General features: G+C 47.9%; 1 protein-coding gene across 1 annotated transcript in view; it reads left to right on the forward strand.

The window, feature by feature from the left end:
- Positions 1–1,326: 1,326 nt before the first annotated feature.
- LOC117047840 (cysteine-rich protein 2-like) overlaps positions 1,327–18,520 on the forward strand; it is a 75,374-nt gene continuing 58,180 nt past the window's right edge. The window contains exon 1 of the mRNA XM_033151066.1: positions 1,327–1,446. Within this exon, the coding sequence (XP_033006957.1) occupies positions 1,404–1,446 (43 nt within the window). The 5' untranslated portion in view covers positions 1,327–1,403. The remainder of the gene's footprint in view (positions 1,447–18,520) is intronic.

Below are 18,520 nucleotides of genomic sequence, written 5' to 3' on the forward strand. Positions count from 1 at the left end.
CCCACAAGAGGATGCCCCCAGCCTTAGTGGCCTGACTGGCCAAAGGTGGATGTGCGGCCAGCACCTTAGTTGCCTTGGGAGGCAGCAGCTCCCAGGCAGGCACTGCACACAGCAAGCAGAGAAAAGGTCAGTGCTGCACCTGCCTACCTTTCTGCCCTCCCACTTTCTGTGCATTCCCAACAGCAAGGGCTGGTGGATTGGCTGACTTGCCGCCCCCCCCCCCACATCCACTTGCTTGCTTACTCCGAGGCCGTGACCCAAGAGGGCATCAGAAGAGGGAGAGAAGGAAAGAAAGAGGGACAGAGGCCAGTGTTGCCCATGGCACCCCTGACCACCATTCAAGGCACCCCAGGGTGCCATGGCACACTGGTTGAAAACCACTGCCTTAAGAAATTGGAAAACTGGGCCCAAACAAACAAAATGAAGTTCAATAGGGATAGACTATAAGGTTCTGCACTTCGGCAACAAGATGGGCCTCCACCAGTGTAAGATGGGATACACCTTGCTTGCCAGTAGTTCATGTGAAAAGGATCTGGGGTCTTATTAGGCCACAAGCTGAACAGGAGTGAACAAAAGTGAACACGAAAGCTCATACCAAGAATAAACTTAGTTGGTCTCTAAGGTGCTACTGGAAGGATTTTTTTATATTTTTTATTTTGTTTTGACTATCTATGGCAGACCAACACGGCTACCTACCTATGAGTGAACAATGTCATGCAGCAGCAAAAAAAGTTAATGCTCTTCTAGGCTGAAGCAACAGAAGTCGAGTGTCCAGATCAAGGGAAGTAAAGTACTATTCTATTCTGCCTTGGTTAGACCACACCTGGAATATTGTGTCCAGTTCTGGGCACCACAATTTAAGAAGGTGATTGACAAGCTGGAACGTGTGCAGAGAAGGGCAACCAAGATGTTCAAGGGTCTGGAAACCAAGCCGTATGAGGAACAGTTGAAGGAGCTGGGTGAAGCGGAGACTGAGAGGAGATAGGATAACCATCTTCATATATCCTTCCAGAGGGCTGTCACATGGAAGAGGGAACAAGCCCCTTCTCCGCCCACGGTGGGCGATGTGGTGAGGGAAGGGCACCGCCGTCTGCCTCTCCCTCGCCGGCTTCTCCCTCGGGGCGGCTCCGCCCGGAGAGGTGCGCCCCGCGGGAAGCGGCGCCCAGCGCAGCCGCCGCCCTGCCCCGCCCGTCCCTCCGGCTGCCCGGGCGGCGTCTGGCGTGTGAGGGGGCCGCCTGCTCCTCGCGCCGCCCGCCAGCGCCACGGCCTCCGCCCCCTCTCGGTCCGGACGGAGCGCGCAGCCAATGGGCGGCCGGCGGAGGCGGGGCGCGGCCGGCGGTGGGGGTCGGACGCCGGCGCCGGAGACGCTCCACTCTGTCGCTCGTCCGCCTCCAGCGCGCGCCATGGCATCCAAGTGCCCCAAGTGCGACAAGACCGTCTACTTCGGTGAGTGGCTCCTTCCTTCCTTCCTTCCGTCCCTCCCTAAGACGCGCCCGCCGGAGCGCATCGCCTTCCCCTCGCTGCCACACCCGAGCGCTCTGCCCATGCTCAGAAGCCGTGCCCGGGCGGGGACAAAGCAAATGAAGCCCGCGGGCGCCGCCTTGGCGAGCTTTGCGCTTAGCGGCACCTGCGCCCCTTGCCACGCCTTCGGTGGCCCCCGCCCAGGCACCCCGCCACCCACCCCGGGGACCCGGAGAGCGGCTGCCACGACCACGCGCCCCGCTCCTTGTGCGCGCGCTGTCCCCGTGCCGCTCCCTCGCGGCGTCTTTCTCCTGCCATCCTCTTCGGCGAAGGGCTTCTTGCCCACCGAGCAGGAAGGAGCTGCTTGTCGGCACAGCTGCGCGCCTCCAGTCCAGCTGCTCCTGCTTGGTGTGTCTCCGCGCTTCAGATTGGCCATGCTCCCTCAATGGAGCCTCCCTCTTCAGAGGCAGTGCAGCGCGGAATATCAGGCGCTCTCGAGAAGCAGCAGGCCCGCCTTGCGAATTCCCAGAAGCAGATGGGCGGCAGCTCTTGGGAACTGGAGGGACCTGAGCCAGACCCGGCAGGGATGCTCTTATGCAACAACCAAACCTCAAGCCATTCCACGACTAGTCCAAATGTACTGGAAATAGTTTCTCATTATCGAATCATTTGCTCTCGCAGGCCTCCTCCTCCAATCATTTCTCCTTGTCAAAAATTCACTTTCCTACCCAGCGCATTCATTCCTGCCAGATTCCCTCTCCTACTGAAAGGAGAACAGTGGACGTGTCTTCTTCATTCTTACAGAACTCAGTTTGTTGCTAGGTTACCAGCTCCTCTTTTTAGCGCAGGGCTAATCATGCATATGTCCTCCTAAGCAAAATGGTCAGTTAAAAATGAGCAGCAGCAGCAGCAGCCGCCCCCCTTGGTCTACAAGAACAGGCGGTTGGGTGTGAGAGAGAAAGTGTTGGGCGAAACCATTCGCTAAGAGCATGTGGAGTGTGTTGGGAGTTGTAGAAAAGTGGAGCCACGCCCCGACTTCACCCCACCCCACTTAGCATACCATAAGCTTGCAATGAGCAGCTGCAACTGGCTCATTCCCATTTTTTGTTGTTATTGGAAGCTGTTTATAGGTGAGAAGGCATGCAATGCAGGTGCCTGAGGTCAAGGAATTGAGAGGCATCCTGCATCCTTCTTTAGAACCTCTATTGCCAAGAGCAGGACAGAGAGAGCTGGAGCCTCAGTAGGATGCAACAGGGCTCCCCATGCATAGACCCACACATTAATTTTGTATATTGCATGAGAATTTGGAAATCTCATGTGGCCATCTTCCAGGCAGGACCATAGCTAGGGGGTGGCAAGGTGGGCCCCTACCAGGGGCGCAGGCGATTGGGGCGGCGGCGCAAGATTGGCTAAAAATATGTCCATAATTATAAATATTGATTATTGCCTCATAAGAAATGGTTTTAAATAAAGGGTGAATTGAATGGGTGGAGGGGGGGTTGGAGGAGAGGCAGAAATCTGCTAGGGGGCGCAATCTGGACAGTTCTGCCAGGGGTGCAATATCCCCTAGCTATGTCTCTGCTTCCAGGATAACCAGAATATCATATTCTCTGCCCCAAATGCCATTAATACAGAATGAAGGTGAATAAGTGAGACCTGGGCAGTTCATGAGCCACCATGTGATGGGTTTCTGGATATCATTTTAGGGTCTTAACTTGGCAGCTTGACTGTTTTTGTGTGTTAAATTAAGCAAGTGCTGAACACCTCAGAAAGGCAGTTTCTAAATCTTGGGTGTTGGTTTGTTTAGTTCAGTCAGTCAAAAGAGGCACTAAGAATGCAGCCCAGTCCTCTTTTACTGCCACTTTCTTGCCTTTGTCAGGGGAACATTATGACCTCTTGTTCAGCAGCAGATGGTCCAAAATGTGGGTTTGTAGCCACTGTATAATGGCCCGGCCAGATTCAGTTCTCTGTCTGGACAGCTTTTGTTCTGGGAATTGCTTTTTTAAAACAGACTGCCTTTAGGGGACCCAAGTGCTCACCAGATCACTTTCTAATGGAATTAGGGTGCAGCATTCCCTTGTTACACCCAGTCAGGCACCAATTCCATGCTGAGGATTTGCTGTGCATTGTTCGCATTTCCTTCCTGGAATTGGTTGAGGCTCGGTGAAGCATATGACATCACAATGGTATCTTCCACAATGGTATCTTCCTGTTTGTTTCTGTTAAGGAATTATGCATAAGCCAGTGTGCTTGTTTCTCTCCCACCATCTGCAAGTAAACACACAAAGGAATATGACTTTGCTGTTTTCTATTTAAAGACATTTGTGGGGGGGGGGTGAACAAACTCATTATCCCTTTCCTTGGGATCATGTTTGTGATGGGAATAACACATATTCTTTCTTCTGCTCTCTGGGGGAGTTCTGTTCTCTTGAGCATGATATGAGAGAGACAATCTAATATTTAGACTCCTGTGAGAAATATGCGTGGGAAGCATTAAAATCAGAATTGAAAACCTGTATGAATTTCTCAGGAAAGATATGACCAGTTACTGGCCTAGTTTAGGCAGAACAATACTGGACCAGGAATTAGCCATGTGGGCTTCATTATTGCACTCCCAGCTTTGACACCTTTCCTGGTTTCTTAAGTCATAGTTTCTCTTGCTATCCAAAGTGGGAAACTGATCCGAGTGATCTTGGAGATGCTGTTTGATATCCTGGTTCGTTGGTAGTGCTCAGATCCTAGTATCTCAGGTCAGAAATTTCTGTGAAGCAGTTCTTTAAACAAGAAAAGCTTTGCTGAAGCTGGATGTGTGAGCAGAGGAAGATGGTGAGGTGAATAGGGAGCACACAAACATACAAGTTGTTCCTGGTACAATAAGTCAGGTATCTTCAGACCCAGGACCTGCTTTTAACCCCATGCATTTGGGGACTCTTTTCTTAACCCTTTCCCTTATATTTGCATGTGATAGTTCTCCTGTTTGTGGCCCAGGCCTCCGCCTACTAATGGGTCCTCAGAAATGGTTTCCATTGCCCCTTCTTTAGAGATATTTCCTGAAAGATTTATTCCCACATGGACTTGTGCTTTTACTAATGAAATGCATCAACAAGGTTCTATGATTCTATGCGACCATGAATTCTTATATTGTGCCTGGCTCTCACTCTTAGCTGTAGAAATCACTATTGTGTTTGGAAATCTTAGGTCATGTGTACCTTGGAAGTCGAACGGAATTCGTTCTGGAAGTCCGTTCAACTTCCAAAACATTTAGAAACCAAAGTGCGGCTTCTGATTGGCTGCAGGAAGCTCCTGCAGCCAATCGGAAGCCACGGAAGCCCCGTCGGATTTTCGGCTTCCAAAAAATATTTGAAAACTGGAACAGTCGCTTCCAGGTTTTGATCTTTCGGGAACCAATTTGTTCGGGAGCCAAGGCATTCGAGATCCAAGGTACGACTGTACAGTACATGGTATTTTTCTACACTCGTTCCCTTGTATGTGGGCATATGTCTCCAAATGTCTTCCCTTGTATGTGGGCATATGTCTCAACACAATATGATGTTTCTATTTTGAATGGGACATTGCATCCACAATTTAAAAACCCCCAAACCCCTTATTGATGAGAGCCAGTTTGGTGTAGTGGTTAAGAGCGGCAGACTCGTAATCTGGGGAACCGGGTTCGTGTCTGCACTCCTCCACATGCAGCTGCTGGGTGACCTTGGGCTAGTCACACTTCTCTGAAGTCTCTCAGCCCCACTCACCTCACAGAGTGTTTGTTGTGGGGGAGGAAGGGAAAGGAGAATGTTAGCCGCTTTGAGACTCCTTCGGGTAGTAAAAAGCGGGATATCAAATCCAAACTCTTCTTCTTCTTCTTCTTATTGATGGGGAAACTATCTCTAGGTTACTGCGTGCCTCTGACTCCATGGAAAATACAACAGATGTTAGATTTTCCTGTTGTTTTGAGTGAGATTAATGGTAAAAAGGGGTTCATAAAATAATCTGGAAAATGCATGCTAGTGGGATATTTGTTTTCAGCTGTGCAATTTTCCATTATTTATAATAAAATTAGAAATGGGAAATTTACAAATTTTGGGAATGCATAGCAGCAAAAACTATTAATCAATTGACAAACAAACAAAACAAAACATGTTGGACTCAGGTTTCTTTAGGTGGCAATCCCATACCTACTTACCTGGGAGTAAGTGTGAATGAAATTGAACTGACTGCTAAGTAAAGGAGTGTGCTGTGAATCTGTTAGGAAACGTGGTTGGTATGGGCTCCCTGAAGCAAGACAGCTGACTGTGAAAGATACCTTAAGGATCACAGGGGATTGGAGCAGTGTGCCAGTGCAACTGCTATTCTTTCTTTTTTCAAAATACTTTTATTGACTTTTTAACATAGTAATAGGTTACATTACACATGAAATAACTTGTCGCTTTATGGTTTTTCCTATTACATTAATGATTAATTCTTTCCAGAAAGTACTGTGGGTGGGTGCATATCCTGCTGACTATGAATGAATTATACAAACGGATTCCATGTAGCATAGAACAAGTATTTTGGGTAGTGCCTCTCGTGACTGAAGAATGGCAGGTCAGTTTTTCTGTCTGGGCTATGTATCTGCCATAATCTGTCCAGCCATTTGTTGTATGACAGTCTGCTGATGTCTAGTGGGCTGCTGGTTCTGATCTGGCTGCTGCTAGGCCAGTACAGCAATGTTTTGGTAGGAGTTGGTATGCAGTCTATAATTGATGTTTGACAGAAGAGTCATTGTTGGGAAAGGTGGCAGCTCGTGTCTGGAGATGGAGGAGGGTGGCAAATATCTCTTCCCCAAAGTGGGTGATCTTTGCACAGGTGGTGCCCAGCTTGGAGCAGCCTCACCAGCTGATGGTGATAGAAGGGGAGTTGATCTTGTGCAAACAAAGCAGTGTGCTGTGCCGTCTAAATATTGTTTTTAGTGTCGTCTCCTGTGTTTTGGCCAATAGAGATTTGAGAGGTGGGTTAACCCAGTGTTTTTCAACCACTGTTCCGCGGCACACTAGTGTGCCGCGAGATGTTGCCTGGTGTGCCGCGGCAAAAATTGAAAAATTACTTTATATATCAGTGGTGGCGAACCTATGGCACGCGTGCCAGATTTGGCACGCAGAGCCCTCACTGCTAGCACGCGCACCATCGGCCCATCTGTGCTGCTGTTGTTGTTTTTCCCCAGGCTTGCGTCCACTGTTGCCTGCTTGCACTCGCTGGGGCTGCTGGCCACGCAGAGCCGCCTCTCCCGGCGGAGCTGCGCCCAGGGTGCGAAGGCAGCGGCGGCTTGCCTCGCTGCCGGCGCGCCTGGCAAGGCGAGCAGTGCTAAATCCACCCTCTCGAGCAAGAAGGCAGCCCGGGCCCCGGATCAAGCAGGCGCCAAGGCCGGCGGGAGGCAGCCCGGTGGCGAGCCAAGCAAAGGCAGGAAGGGCAAGCGATGCGCCTCCTTGGCCCCGCCGGGTTCCCTGGCCCCGCCGGGTTCCCTGGCACCGGCCGCTGGGCTGGGCAGCGGATCCGGCGCCAGGATCAGCCACATGGACAGCAGCTCCGACCTGTCCGACTGCCCGTCCGAGCCGCTCTCCGACGAGCAGAGGCTGGCTCAGGCCGCCAGCAGCGATGCGGAATCCAGCACCGGCTCCAGCGATCGGGAACGCGAGCAGCCGCAGCTAGCGCCCGCTCTGCCCCCGGGGCCAGGCGTCGCCCCTCAGCCTGCCTCGCCTTCTTCGAGCGCCACCAGCAAAGGGCCGGCAGCGTACCGCCCCCCATAGCGACGCCCCTGCGGGTGGGCTCCCGCCTGCGGGGACTGCGGCTTGCTGGAGAGGCTGGGGAATTTGGGGTGCACCGGCGGGGGCTTGGCAGAAGCTGCCCGGGCGTGGAGGTCTTTGAGGAAAGGTTTGGCTGGGGAAGGAGCTCGGTGGAGCCCCTTCTTCTCGGCGAAGGAGTGGTGCAGGCTCTGCGGCGACTTCAGAGGCTCGCCGAGGCTGGTGCCATTCAAAGTCTCCATAGTCCCGGCTGCCTAAGAAGACGCCAGGGAGGGGCGGACACTTGAGGCTCCTCGAGCCCTTCCCGAGCGCAGGAGTGTGAGTGGCGAAGGCAACGGTCCTCCCGGCAGAGCCCCGCAGCAACAGCGCCTTCCTCTAGTTTTCGCCTTTGCTCTCTCATCACTCCTGCTTCCTCCTTGCCCGCCACAAAGCTCACACTTTTTCCTCGGTCTGATTCAGCAAGACGGGCTCTCCTCCACCCCTCGGTCAGAAAACACAAACACACACAAAGCACAATCGGTGGCAATCTTCTCCCCCCCCCCCCCAGATCTTTCCAATCCGCTCGATGCAGCTCACGGTAACGTTGCACCCTGCAACATCGACTCCCTTCCCCCCCAAAAGCCCAGCAGCTTTGGGGCGCCCCCCCAAAAGCAAAGCAACTTTTGTGCACCCCCCCAAAACTCCAAAACTTTGGTCGGCAGCTCCCCCCAAAAAAGCTCAACAAGTTTGAGCACTTTGTGATAAATAAGTGGTTTTTGGTTTACAGTTTGGGCACTCGGTCTCTAAAAGGTTCGCCACCACTGTTTTTAACATTTCTAATGGTGGTGTGCCTCGTGATTTTTTTCATGAAACAAGTGTGCCTTTGCCCAAAAAAGGTTGAAAAACACTGGGTTAACCCATGTGTCTTCATCAACCCGGGTTCCCACATGGCTCTACAAGATATGGATGAGCCCTTCTTTGTGTCAGTAGTTCATAAAGCTGAGAAGACATACCTTTGTGTTATTGATTAGTTTGTTTTTTAAATAATTTTTATTAGTTTTGTAAGATTTTTAACAAAGATAATATAAGAAAAAGAAAAAGAAATGAAAGAAAAAAGAAAAAGAACAGTAAGTTCTTACATTCTTTACATTTTTGGGTGACTTCCCTCGGTCCCCCCAACTGAATTTCAAAGTCATATCATTCTCTAGCAGTTTCAGTATATCACTATCTTAACCATAAAAGTTACAGGTGGGTAGCCGTGTTGGTCTGCCATAGTCGAAACAAAATAGGAAATTCTTTCCAGTAGCACCTTAGAGACCAACTGAGTTTGTTCTTCAGTCTCTGAAGAAGTGTGCATGCACACGAAAGCTCATACCAAGAACAAACTCAGTTGGTCTCTAAGGTGCTACTGGAAAGAATTTCCTATTTTGTTTTAACCATAAAACTTAATAATGACATCTTCTTATCCTATATCTTAAAGAAAAATAGCAAAAACCTATAGCTACTTCTTAAAGCAACACTAAATACTATAATACTTATTCAAATAAATTTTAAATTTCTTCCAATCTTCTTCAATCGACTCTTCTCCCTGATCACAGAGTCTTCCAGTCAGTTCAGCAAGCTCCATAAAGTCCATCATCTTCATCTGCCATTCATCTATTGTAGGTAATTCTTGACTCTTCCAGTTCTTTGCAAGTAGTAGCCTCGCAGCAGCTGTGGCATACAAAAAGAATGTTACTGTAAGTCCTTTTTGGGTATTTCTTGTCCTACAATTCCCAGTAAAAAAGCTTCTGGTTTTTTAATAAAAGTGTCTTTCAGCCCTTTTTTCAACTCATTATAAATCTTTTCCCAAAAGTCCTTAATCCTGGGGGACATTATTGATTAGTTTGGGTGCAAAAACGTCATCTGTGAGCGCATTGCTTGTGAGTGCATCACAGAACTGGGGTTGCAAAGCCTGCCTACAAAAGTTCTTATTTGTGTGTATTGTAGGCAGGAGTGAGAGACTAGAGCTTCTTTACTGACTGGTCTGTATGGAGGATGTCTTGGCAGACTGCATATGCCTTTTGACTTCCTGTCCAGCTGCTATCATCTCTTCCAAGCTTTGTTCATTACAAACCCTGAAAGTTAAATTTAAAAAAATCAGGAAGATAAGTAAATATGTAGCAAATATGTTTGTCTCTGAAAAGCCTGACAAGCTGATAAGCAACAGTTCCTGAATGTTCGTTTTCTCTCAACTATCTTGACTGTTAGAACAAACAAATGTGTGGATCACTGTTTGAGGAAAGGTTGGGAGCCAAACAGTGGATATCTACTTTTTTCAAACTGGATGAAGGAGGAGAGATTTGAGAGAATGGAAAATTGTCTTGAGCCTGAATTGCACTACTGTAGTCTTGAATCAGCCATGGGTGTATTTTTTCTCCAGGATGTGAATTGCAATGACAGTTTCTGTAATCTAGGTTCCTATTGCTTGTTGTTGATGCCTCCCTGAAAAAAGCAGAAGGAGTTTGATTTCCATTTTCTCTCTTTTATGGACTGAGGGAGAATTATTAGCTCACAGTGGCTCGGTACATAAGAGGGAGTTTGGCAAAAGACCTGGGAATCAAGTATGAGTGGAGTTGTACAGCCCTTGCCAACTTCTAGGTTTGCCTTGTTCCTTCTCAATGCCCTCATTTTGCACCACTCCTTATTGACCCTCAACTCATAGAGTCTGATTAGGAGGATCCTATCTCTCGTTAATAAAGCAAGATATGAACAAGCCTTTTGCCTGTTAATTCAGCTCCCTCACAACTCCCTTGACAGAGTGAACAATCAGATCAGGAAAACTCTAATTAATCATAGTTAATGAACCACTTCAAATAGTAGTTTGAACTGCAGTTTAATATCCTGGCTTGTTCCAAAGCTGGTGACTATAGTTTCCCAGTTTTGAGCACATTGGAAGCTTTGGTTAATGAGAGACTTTCTGGATTGTTTTATTATACATTCACTGCACTTTCAAGACAGACAGGTGCGAACAATTTAGGCAAAAGACTTGTTCTTCTTATTGTCCCAACAAAAATGAACATTTTTGTTCATTTAAAAAAAATCTGTCAAGCACATTTTTGTCAAAGGATGGCTGAAAATTTACTGCTTGGGGGTGCTCTGGTGTGAGGTGCCTTTTGCATTAAGAAAAGAGGAAAATTGGGGTCATTGTGCTGAGGGCCCATGTACAAGGAAAGTGGAACAGAAAACAAGATGAAGGAGGAGCAGATGGAGCACACAGTCGAATTTGCAGAGGGGAAATAATTGTCAACCCAAACTGTACCCATTTAAAGATCACCAGCCTCATTCGCACAGAAACAACAAGATCACTTGGTAGCAGAGAGATGGTTGTGATTGGAGGTGAGATGCAAAGAGCAGGAGATAATCACTGTATGAAAAACAGCCCGAGGCCAACTGCCTTTAATGCAGAACAAGTGTAAGATAACTTAGGTTTAATTTTTAAAAGAGAAGAGAGAAAAGTCACTTCAGGAGCAGGAATTTAGAAATAGAATAGAAATTCTTTATTGTCACTGTACCACATGTTTACAGTGAGATTAAACGAGCCCCCCTTCCACCACCCCAATCTCTCAGTCCTTGTTATACACCAACCCCGAATTTGCATTGGGGAAAGAGTTTTAACCGGAATGAGTTGATTTTTTAACCAAGGCAATGTAAGTATTAGTTTCAAATCCCTAACAAAGATTAGCATGGATAAATCAAAGTTTCTCATTTTGTAGTACAGATTTCCAGAACAAGCTTGCATTGTATACAGTTTCAACCATAATTTGAGAGAAGCAAATTTGAGGTGGTGAGATCCTGACTGTTAGAACTTATATGTCCACCTGTGTTCCCTATGGGGGTTTTCACCCTAGTGCGATCAGGCAGACTCCTGAAGAGGGTTTTTCCAATGCTTATAGGAACAAAGTGGGTCTTCTGATTAAAATGTACCTTTGCAAAAACAAAGGCTGATGGTTACTGGGCAAAAATAGTGGAAAGTGATATGGAAATTTAATGTTTACAATGTTTGGTTCATAAATACTCTTAATTTGAGAAATGAATATTTGGACAGTTAGTTGAAAGGCATAAAATATTAGATCACCCACATTGAGAGTGAAATGAAACCTCTAATTAAAGCTTCCACCCACCAAACAAAAACTGACTAATTTAAATTACAGGTTGGTAGTCGTGTGGCCTCTAAGGTGCTACTGGAAGGATTTTTTTTTTTTTTTACTAATTTAAAGACATTGGAGAATGCAGTTGTGCATTTGTAAAGTTGTAAAGCAGGGCTAACCTGCAACTGCAAGGTGAGGCTTCCTTGCGCTTTGACATGGAAAAGGACATTGCTTTTTGCAACTGGCAATCGGCCTTTTGCAACTAGATAGAGATGTCCAGGAGCCACACTTGGCACCTAGCATCTCCACCTGTCTGGCTGCAGTCAGCTGGTCTGCAGTCAGCTGGGCCTTTTCTGTAGCACACCTGATTTTCCCAGCAGCGCTGCAGTAAAAGATGCATTTTTTGCTGCCACGCCACCCTGCAGACCACCAATTCACCCAGCAGATTTTGGGGTTGTTGTTGTTACGGGGCTTCCTGGTCACGTAGAAAGGCAGCAAAGGAGGGGGCACCTAGACATTTTATTTTTAGACAGACCACAATCTAGGTCCCAGGAGCCCCATGACTCCTAACATTCCTATCCCAGATCCTAACACTGGGTGTTCCCCTGCAAGATTAGGGACAGGAAATGATTCCCTTCAATATGATAAAATTATCCCCTTTTACTATAGAGGGCCTAGGCTAAATGCCTGCCCTCTTTTCCCCAACGACTCTCCCCAGAGGGTGTTCTTCCCACCAAACTATGAAAACCCTCTGAGGCTGCTGCTTCCCAGAACTTTACTGGGTGACATGCTGCTGCCCAGAGTTTCTTTCCTGGGCCTTGCTGCAAGGGCTGCCTGCACAGTTGGGAAGAACCCCAAAACCTGTATCAAAACTCCCTGGCTTTCAGACCACAGGTGCACCTTTTGCACATTTGAAGAGGTCCTGGCTGGAACAAGCTCTCTGTTCTGTAGCTGAGCTGCTGGAAGCTGCCGTCACAGCCCACCAGCCACCACATGCCTGCGAATGCATACGCCCAGCCAGCTGCTTTGTAGCAGCAGGGGAAAGAATGACATCCATAGAACTGCCACCTCTTTGGAAATGCATGCATTGGATATGGTTGAGCTTAATCCCATGTGTGGAATTAACAACTGCATATAGATACTCCTGACCCTTGCCTACGCCCCAGATGCTGGCTTCTCCCCTTCCTTTCCCACTAAGTTGCCTGCTGTGTCTTCCAGCCATGAAGTCAGGGAAGCTGGAAGAAATAAAGCAGGCTCTCATCTTTTTACTCTCTGAACTGTTGCATTCCGTACAGTAGGAAACATTTCTCTGCTTCATGACCAGCTCACTTTCCTCTCTGGAAAGAACACTGGGCTTCTGTCCTGGCTGCTGGCAGGCTGTCTCTGGGGCATCATGTTGTCGCTGCTTGTTAAAGGCCGAGTTTTGCTTTCTGGGTTGGATTTTGTTTCCTACGTTCCCTTTATGAGCAGCCCAGCAAGCTGGACTGATTGCAGTCTGGTTTCTTTTTTTATTTTCCTTTTTATAGCACACCATCCCTTCTTCCCTTGGTTTGCTCCATTGATTTTGGGTGACAAAAACATTACCAGTTTCTCAGATACTTAAAATGAAGTGCTCTGTGAAAGCTTGTGGTGTTTGTGGTTTAAGATGCTACAGGACTTTTAGTTTTGGCTGCAACATGGGTAACGTGGCTAATTGTATAGGAATTTGTACCACTGAAAATTGTACAGTACCACAGTGAATATCCAAGCTTGGTGTGGAGTATGAAGAGAGCAAGTAGAAGCATTTCTAGATTTTCCCTTAAGATTTTTTTTGTGACGCTCCAGAGATTACATAATCATCATGATCTGGTTTAGGCTGAAGCATACAGTGAACATTTGAAGGGCGTGATATCATGTGCACGTGTGCATGGAACAGCAAGTGCCTGGGTGCTTTCATTTGAAAGTGCTTTTTCTCTGGATTTGCCATCTTTTGTTTACTTACTTCCGATGGAGCAGCTACACGATTTCCAGAGTAAACCTTCAGTGTTTCCCCCCATCAATTCGTAGCTATATTTGTGATAAAGTGCAACTGCAAGACAAAGATAGGCTTTTTACTTCCAATGCTTTGCAGGACTCAGAAGAAACGACCTTATTCCAAGTCAGACCATTGGACTATTAGCAGCTGTCCAAGGTTTCTGGTGGGTGTTTTCTACCACCCAGCTATGGCCCTTCCCCACTATTTAACCATTGAAAAAAATAAAATAAAAAATAGAGGACATGAGTAATTTTAAGATCTCCCCCTGCAGGAAGAAAAAGTGTCATCAGGGAAATTTCAAGGGGCAAATCGGAAGTACAGTATTCATCACGAATCCCTAGCCCAGATCAACAGGAAGCAATAACATAGGCTGAAACAGAAGCCTTTCACTTAGCAACACAATGGATCTTTGCTAAATGGGATATACTTGCAAGTAGACACTATAGAAAGAGCATGGTTATGGAGAAGGGCATCTTTGTTGGGTTATCAAGAAATCTATGTAGGACTGTGTGGACCACCTTTTAATCCCATGTCCAGGTTATTGCAGAAAATGCTGCATCAGCTGTGCTGAAGGGCTTTGAGGGAGAAGCACCTTCTGCTTGTCTTTACTTTCCTGCAGAGCTTAAACAGTCCCATTGGATGAGGCATGGAGAGCCAGTTCTCCTTAGACTACTGTATTATGCAAAGGGCATGGAGAGTGCCTGTCTGGAATGTGGCCTTCCTGTTGGGGTTGGCTTGGCCATTGTGAAAACAGGAGGCTGCGTTAGATGGGCCTTTGGTCTGAGGCTGAGCCAACAGAGATCTTCTCATGCTCTTAATTTAAACCTTTGAAAAAAGTGCTCACTGAACCTCACTGCTACATCCTGCGAAGAATGGATGAGGTGAAGAAACCATGACCCTCTTTTCTCATAGTTTATTTATTTATTTTTACAAAAGACTTCCTTCTTAAGCCCAGCTCCTTGCAGCAAACAAAGAGAAGGATGAAGAAGGGAGAGGTGGCTTCTGTTCCACAAGTTGGGCTTCAGAAGAAAGTGCCGTCAATGTCTCACTGCTCCTACCTTCTACGAAATCCTGAAGAGAATGAGCAGCAATGGCCCCTTATTTTCACTATGGGTAGCCTGTGGCAAGGAGGAAAGGTTGTTTGCAGGAGGCAGCAGCATGAGGCATTGCTGCTGCCTTTCCAAGAGAGAAATCCGTTGTCCTTCTCACCTCCCAAAGGGACATGCACTTCCCAGTTGGGCTTTGCAGTGAGGTGCTGCTTCTCCGAAACCCAGAACAAGGGCCAAGCCAGTGTCTTCCCTGAATTCTAAGCATGTGATTCGTGTCCTATGAAGTGGAGGGTTAATTGCAGCCATGACTAATAAAGCAGTGGTGATGATGTGTGACTGTGGCAACTCCTGCAGCACTACTATGGCACGATCTATATGCGTGCAGCAGCAAGCATATTCTCCTGTAAATATGTAATTATAACTTAGAAGAATCCTGGGTCCTGCAGTCTTTCTAAACGGCAAACACCTTCCCATGGGGGCTGGGTGGGGAGAGAGGAAACCGTAAGTGGCAGACAGCCATCAGCCCTGCCATCCTAATCAACTTTTCTGGACTCTGTCACAAGCGGCTTATCCTCACTCACTTGGCCACAGTGTCAACGGCTGGTTTGATAGCAAAATAAAAATAGAGGTTGGTTTTATCCCACTGGTATGTCCAACCTCTGGACAGTTTCATCCAGCAGCTTCATTTGGCATCCCAGAGGTGATAGCACTGATCCTTTCAGGACATTTCCAAAGTACTGTAGCACAGAAACCTGGCCAACATGGTCCATGTGGGCAACTTAACTTTTAAAAATCTAATAAAAAAAATCCTTCCAGTAGCACCTTAGAAACCAACTAAGTTTGTTCTTGGTATGAGCTTTCGTGTGCATGCACACTTCTTCAGATACACGAAAGCTCATACCAAGAACAAACTTAGTTGGTCTCTAAGGTGCTACTGGAAGGATTTTTTTTATTTTTTATTTTGTTTTGACTATGACAGACCAACACAGCTACCTACCTGTAACTGTTTTGAAAATCTGTTTCTTGCAAGATTCCACCAGCAGTTTGCCCCCAGAATTTGCCCCCCTAAAGTATTAAAAACTGCTGGGAGTTCTAAACAGCATAATGCAATAATGATTTGTGGATCTGTGAGATTTGTGAGAGAACATAACATAGCAGATAATTTGTGAGACTGCAGCTCCCTCCCTCCCTGCCACTTCCATGGGTCCATTTACAACCAACTGCCCACAGAATGTGAAAGTAATATGTACGTATCAGCATATTTGCATTGAGAAGTACAATGCCCATGGACATAAAGGTTGCGTTTGTCTGCAGTAGCGACTAGCCGTTGGTAGGCCTCTACTCCAGGAACTCTTCCTTTAAGAACATCTAAGCTAGTGGTGATAACTACTTCTTGGGGAAGTGACTTCCCAAAGGAATTGAGTTCCTTGGGTGCTGCTTCACTGAATGACCTTGCTTTTTATCTGTAGGCCTATTCCTGGGTAAGAAGCTGGAAGTAGACTGGGAAGCATCTGAAAGTTTGTCAGTAGAAAATCTGCCTCTGTTTGGATTCTTGCAGAGGGTGGGGTCTTTGTTTTGAGTGAGGCAGTTGTCTTTGGACGGCCCCTATGGGCACCATGCCTTTCTGAGGAGGAAGAGCTGTAAGTCTGATTCATTTCCTCTTGTGCTTCAGTGCTTTCACTGTCATACTATTGAGGACAAGTTGAACTGTCAAGGAATTACAGAGAGACTAGGCAGGATATGGAAGAAATGGGACCTGCCAGTCTAGAGAGCCAGTGTGGTGTAGTGGTTAAGAGCGTTTGACTTGTAATCTGCTGGGTGACCTTGGGCTAGTCACACTTCTCTGAAGTCTCTCAGCCCCACTCACCTCACAGAGTGTTTGTTGTAGGGGAGGAAGGGAAAGGAGATTGTTAGCTGCTTTGAGACTTGGAGGACTTGACCTGGCATGCGTAACAGAGACTTGATTGGATGAAGCAGATGGACCTGTCTTAGCTGCTGCATGTCCACAAGGTTTCTCTTACGCACAGCAACCCAGGTCATCTGGGCGGGGAGGGGGGGTTGCAGTGATTTTTAATAAGTCATTAGTTTGCACCAGGCGTCCTACTGGGAATACCTGGTTCTCTGAGTGCATGTTCTGGAAGTTGGGCAGTAGGGGAAGTACAGGATTCCTTTTGGTGTACCGACCTCCCCGCTGCACCAAGGATTCCCTGCCTGAGCTGCTTCAGGTTATGGTGGATGTTCTCCTGGAGACACCTAGTTTGGTGGTCCTAGGGGATTTTAACACCCATGCCGACACGACCTTACAAGGGGCTGCTCGGGACTTTGTGGAAAGCATGGCCTCCATGGGGCTGTCCCTGAATAAGTTTGGCCCACCGCATAGTCACAGACATGCCTTAGACCTGGTGTTCACCTCTAGTGATGTGGGGGATCTGACACTAACTAAAAGCGAAACAAAAGAAGTACCATGGTCAGATCACTTTCTGGTGCAACTGGACTTCTCTGCGACCCTTCCCCTCTGCAGAGAGGTGGAACCAATTCGGATGGTCCGCCCCCACAACTTAATGGATCCAAATGGTTTCCAGAGAGTGGTAGGGGATGCTTTATCCCATGTTGATGGCCTTTCAGCTGATTCCCTGGTGGCCCGCTGGAATTCGGAGTTAACCAGGGCTAGTGACTGTTTGGCTCTGAAGCGTCCTCTCCGATTGCATGGAGCCTGGACAGCCCTGTGGTTTTCCCTGGAGCTGAGGGCGATGAAACAATCATTGAGACGGCTAGAGCGCCGGTGGCAGAAAACATTCTGAATTGGACCGAACACAGGTTAGAGCTCAACGTCAAGCCTACCAAGTGGCGATAGCGACGGCGAAGAAGACCTTTTCTTGCATCTGAAAATAGCAGCAGGAGACTCTTTTAGGTGGTTCACAATCTATTTGAACCACCTTAATCACCGGGGCCTGGTAGGGACCCCAAGATCTCCTGCAATGCTTTTGCAAAGTTTTTTGCAGATAAAGTCGCTCAGATTCGGAAGGAGGTAGACACCACCGTGGGAGCAGGAGAGTGTTAGAGTCCTGTCTGGTCAAGTTGCATGGAATCAATTTCAATCTGTTACCCCCGAGGATGTGGACAAACTGCTTGGACGCCTAAAACCAACCACCTGTCTCCTTGATGCTTGCCCATCTTGGGTAATAAAAGCAAGCTGGGAAGGGCTGGGCGATGGGCTCTGCAGGGTGGTGAATGCTTCCCTCTGTGAAAGAGGCGATCATTAAGCCGCTTCTTAAAAAAACAATTTAAAACCCGATCAGTATGGCCAACTATCGCCCAGTCTCAAATCTACCATTCTTGGGCAAGGTGATTGAGCGGGTGGTTGCCTGGAGGATGCGGACCATTTGGATCCCTTCCAGTCGGGATTTAGGCCTCATCATGGGACTGAAACTGCCTTGGTCGCGCTGGTCGATGATCTCTGGCGGGCTAGGGACAAAGGTGAGAGCTGTTTCCTAGTTCTGCTGGATCTCTCAGCAGCCTTTGACACCATTGACCATAACATCCTTCTGGACCGTCTAGAGGGGCTGGGAGCTGGGGGCACTGTTATACAGTGGTTCCGCTCCTTCCTCCTGGGCCATGTTTAGAAAGTGGTGGTGGGGGATGAGTGTTCAGACCCCTGGGCTCTCACTTGTGGGGTGCCTCGGGGTTCTGTCCCCATGCTTTTCAACATCTACATGCAGCTGCTGGGAGAGATCATCAGGGGGTTTGGGCTGGGTGTTCTACCTCTCGCTTAAATCAGAACCAGTGAAGGCACTGAAGGTCCTGTGTGAGTGTCTGGAGTGTTGGAGGATGGATGGCGGCTAACAGATTGAGGTTGAATCCTGACAAGACAGAAGTACTGTTTTGGGGGGACAGGGGGCGGGCAGGTGTGGAGGACTCCCTGGTCCTGAATGGGATTGTCGGGGTTTGGGTGCTGGAGCTCCTCGTGCACGGCCTTGGACTGGTTATGCACGAGGTACCAGTTGCGGGGAAAGCGGCCAGCGTTCCGCGTGCTTTTGAGCACGGTCGCCGGCCAAGTCTCACAATCTGAAGGAAGTTGAGTAAGCCAATTGATGACTCCGAAGGTGTGTG

This window comes from Lacerta agilis, chromosome 6 (genome assembly GCF_009819535.1).
Source record: "Lacerta agilis isolate rLacAgi1 chromosome 6, rLacAgi1.pri, whole genome shotgun sequence".
Classification (NCBI taxonomy): domain Eukaryota; kingdom Metazoa; phylum Chordata; class Lepidosauria; order Squamata; family Lacertidae; genus Lacerta; species Lacerta agilis.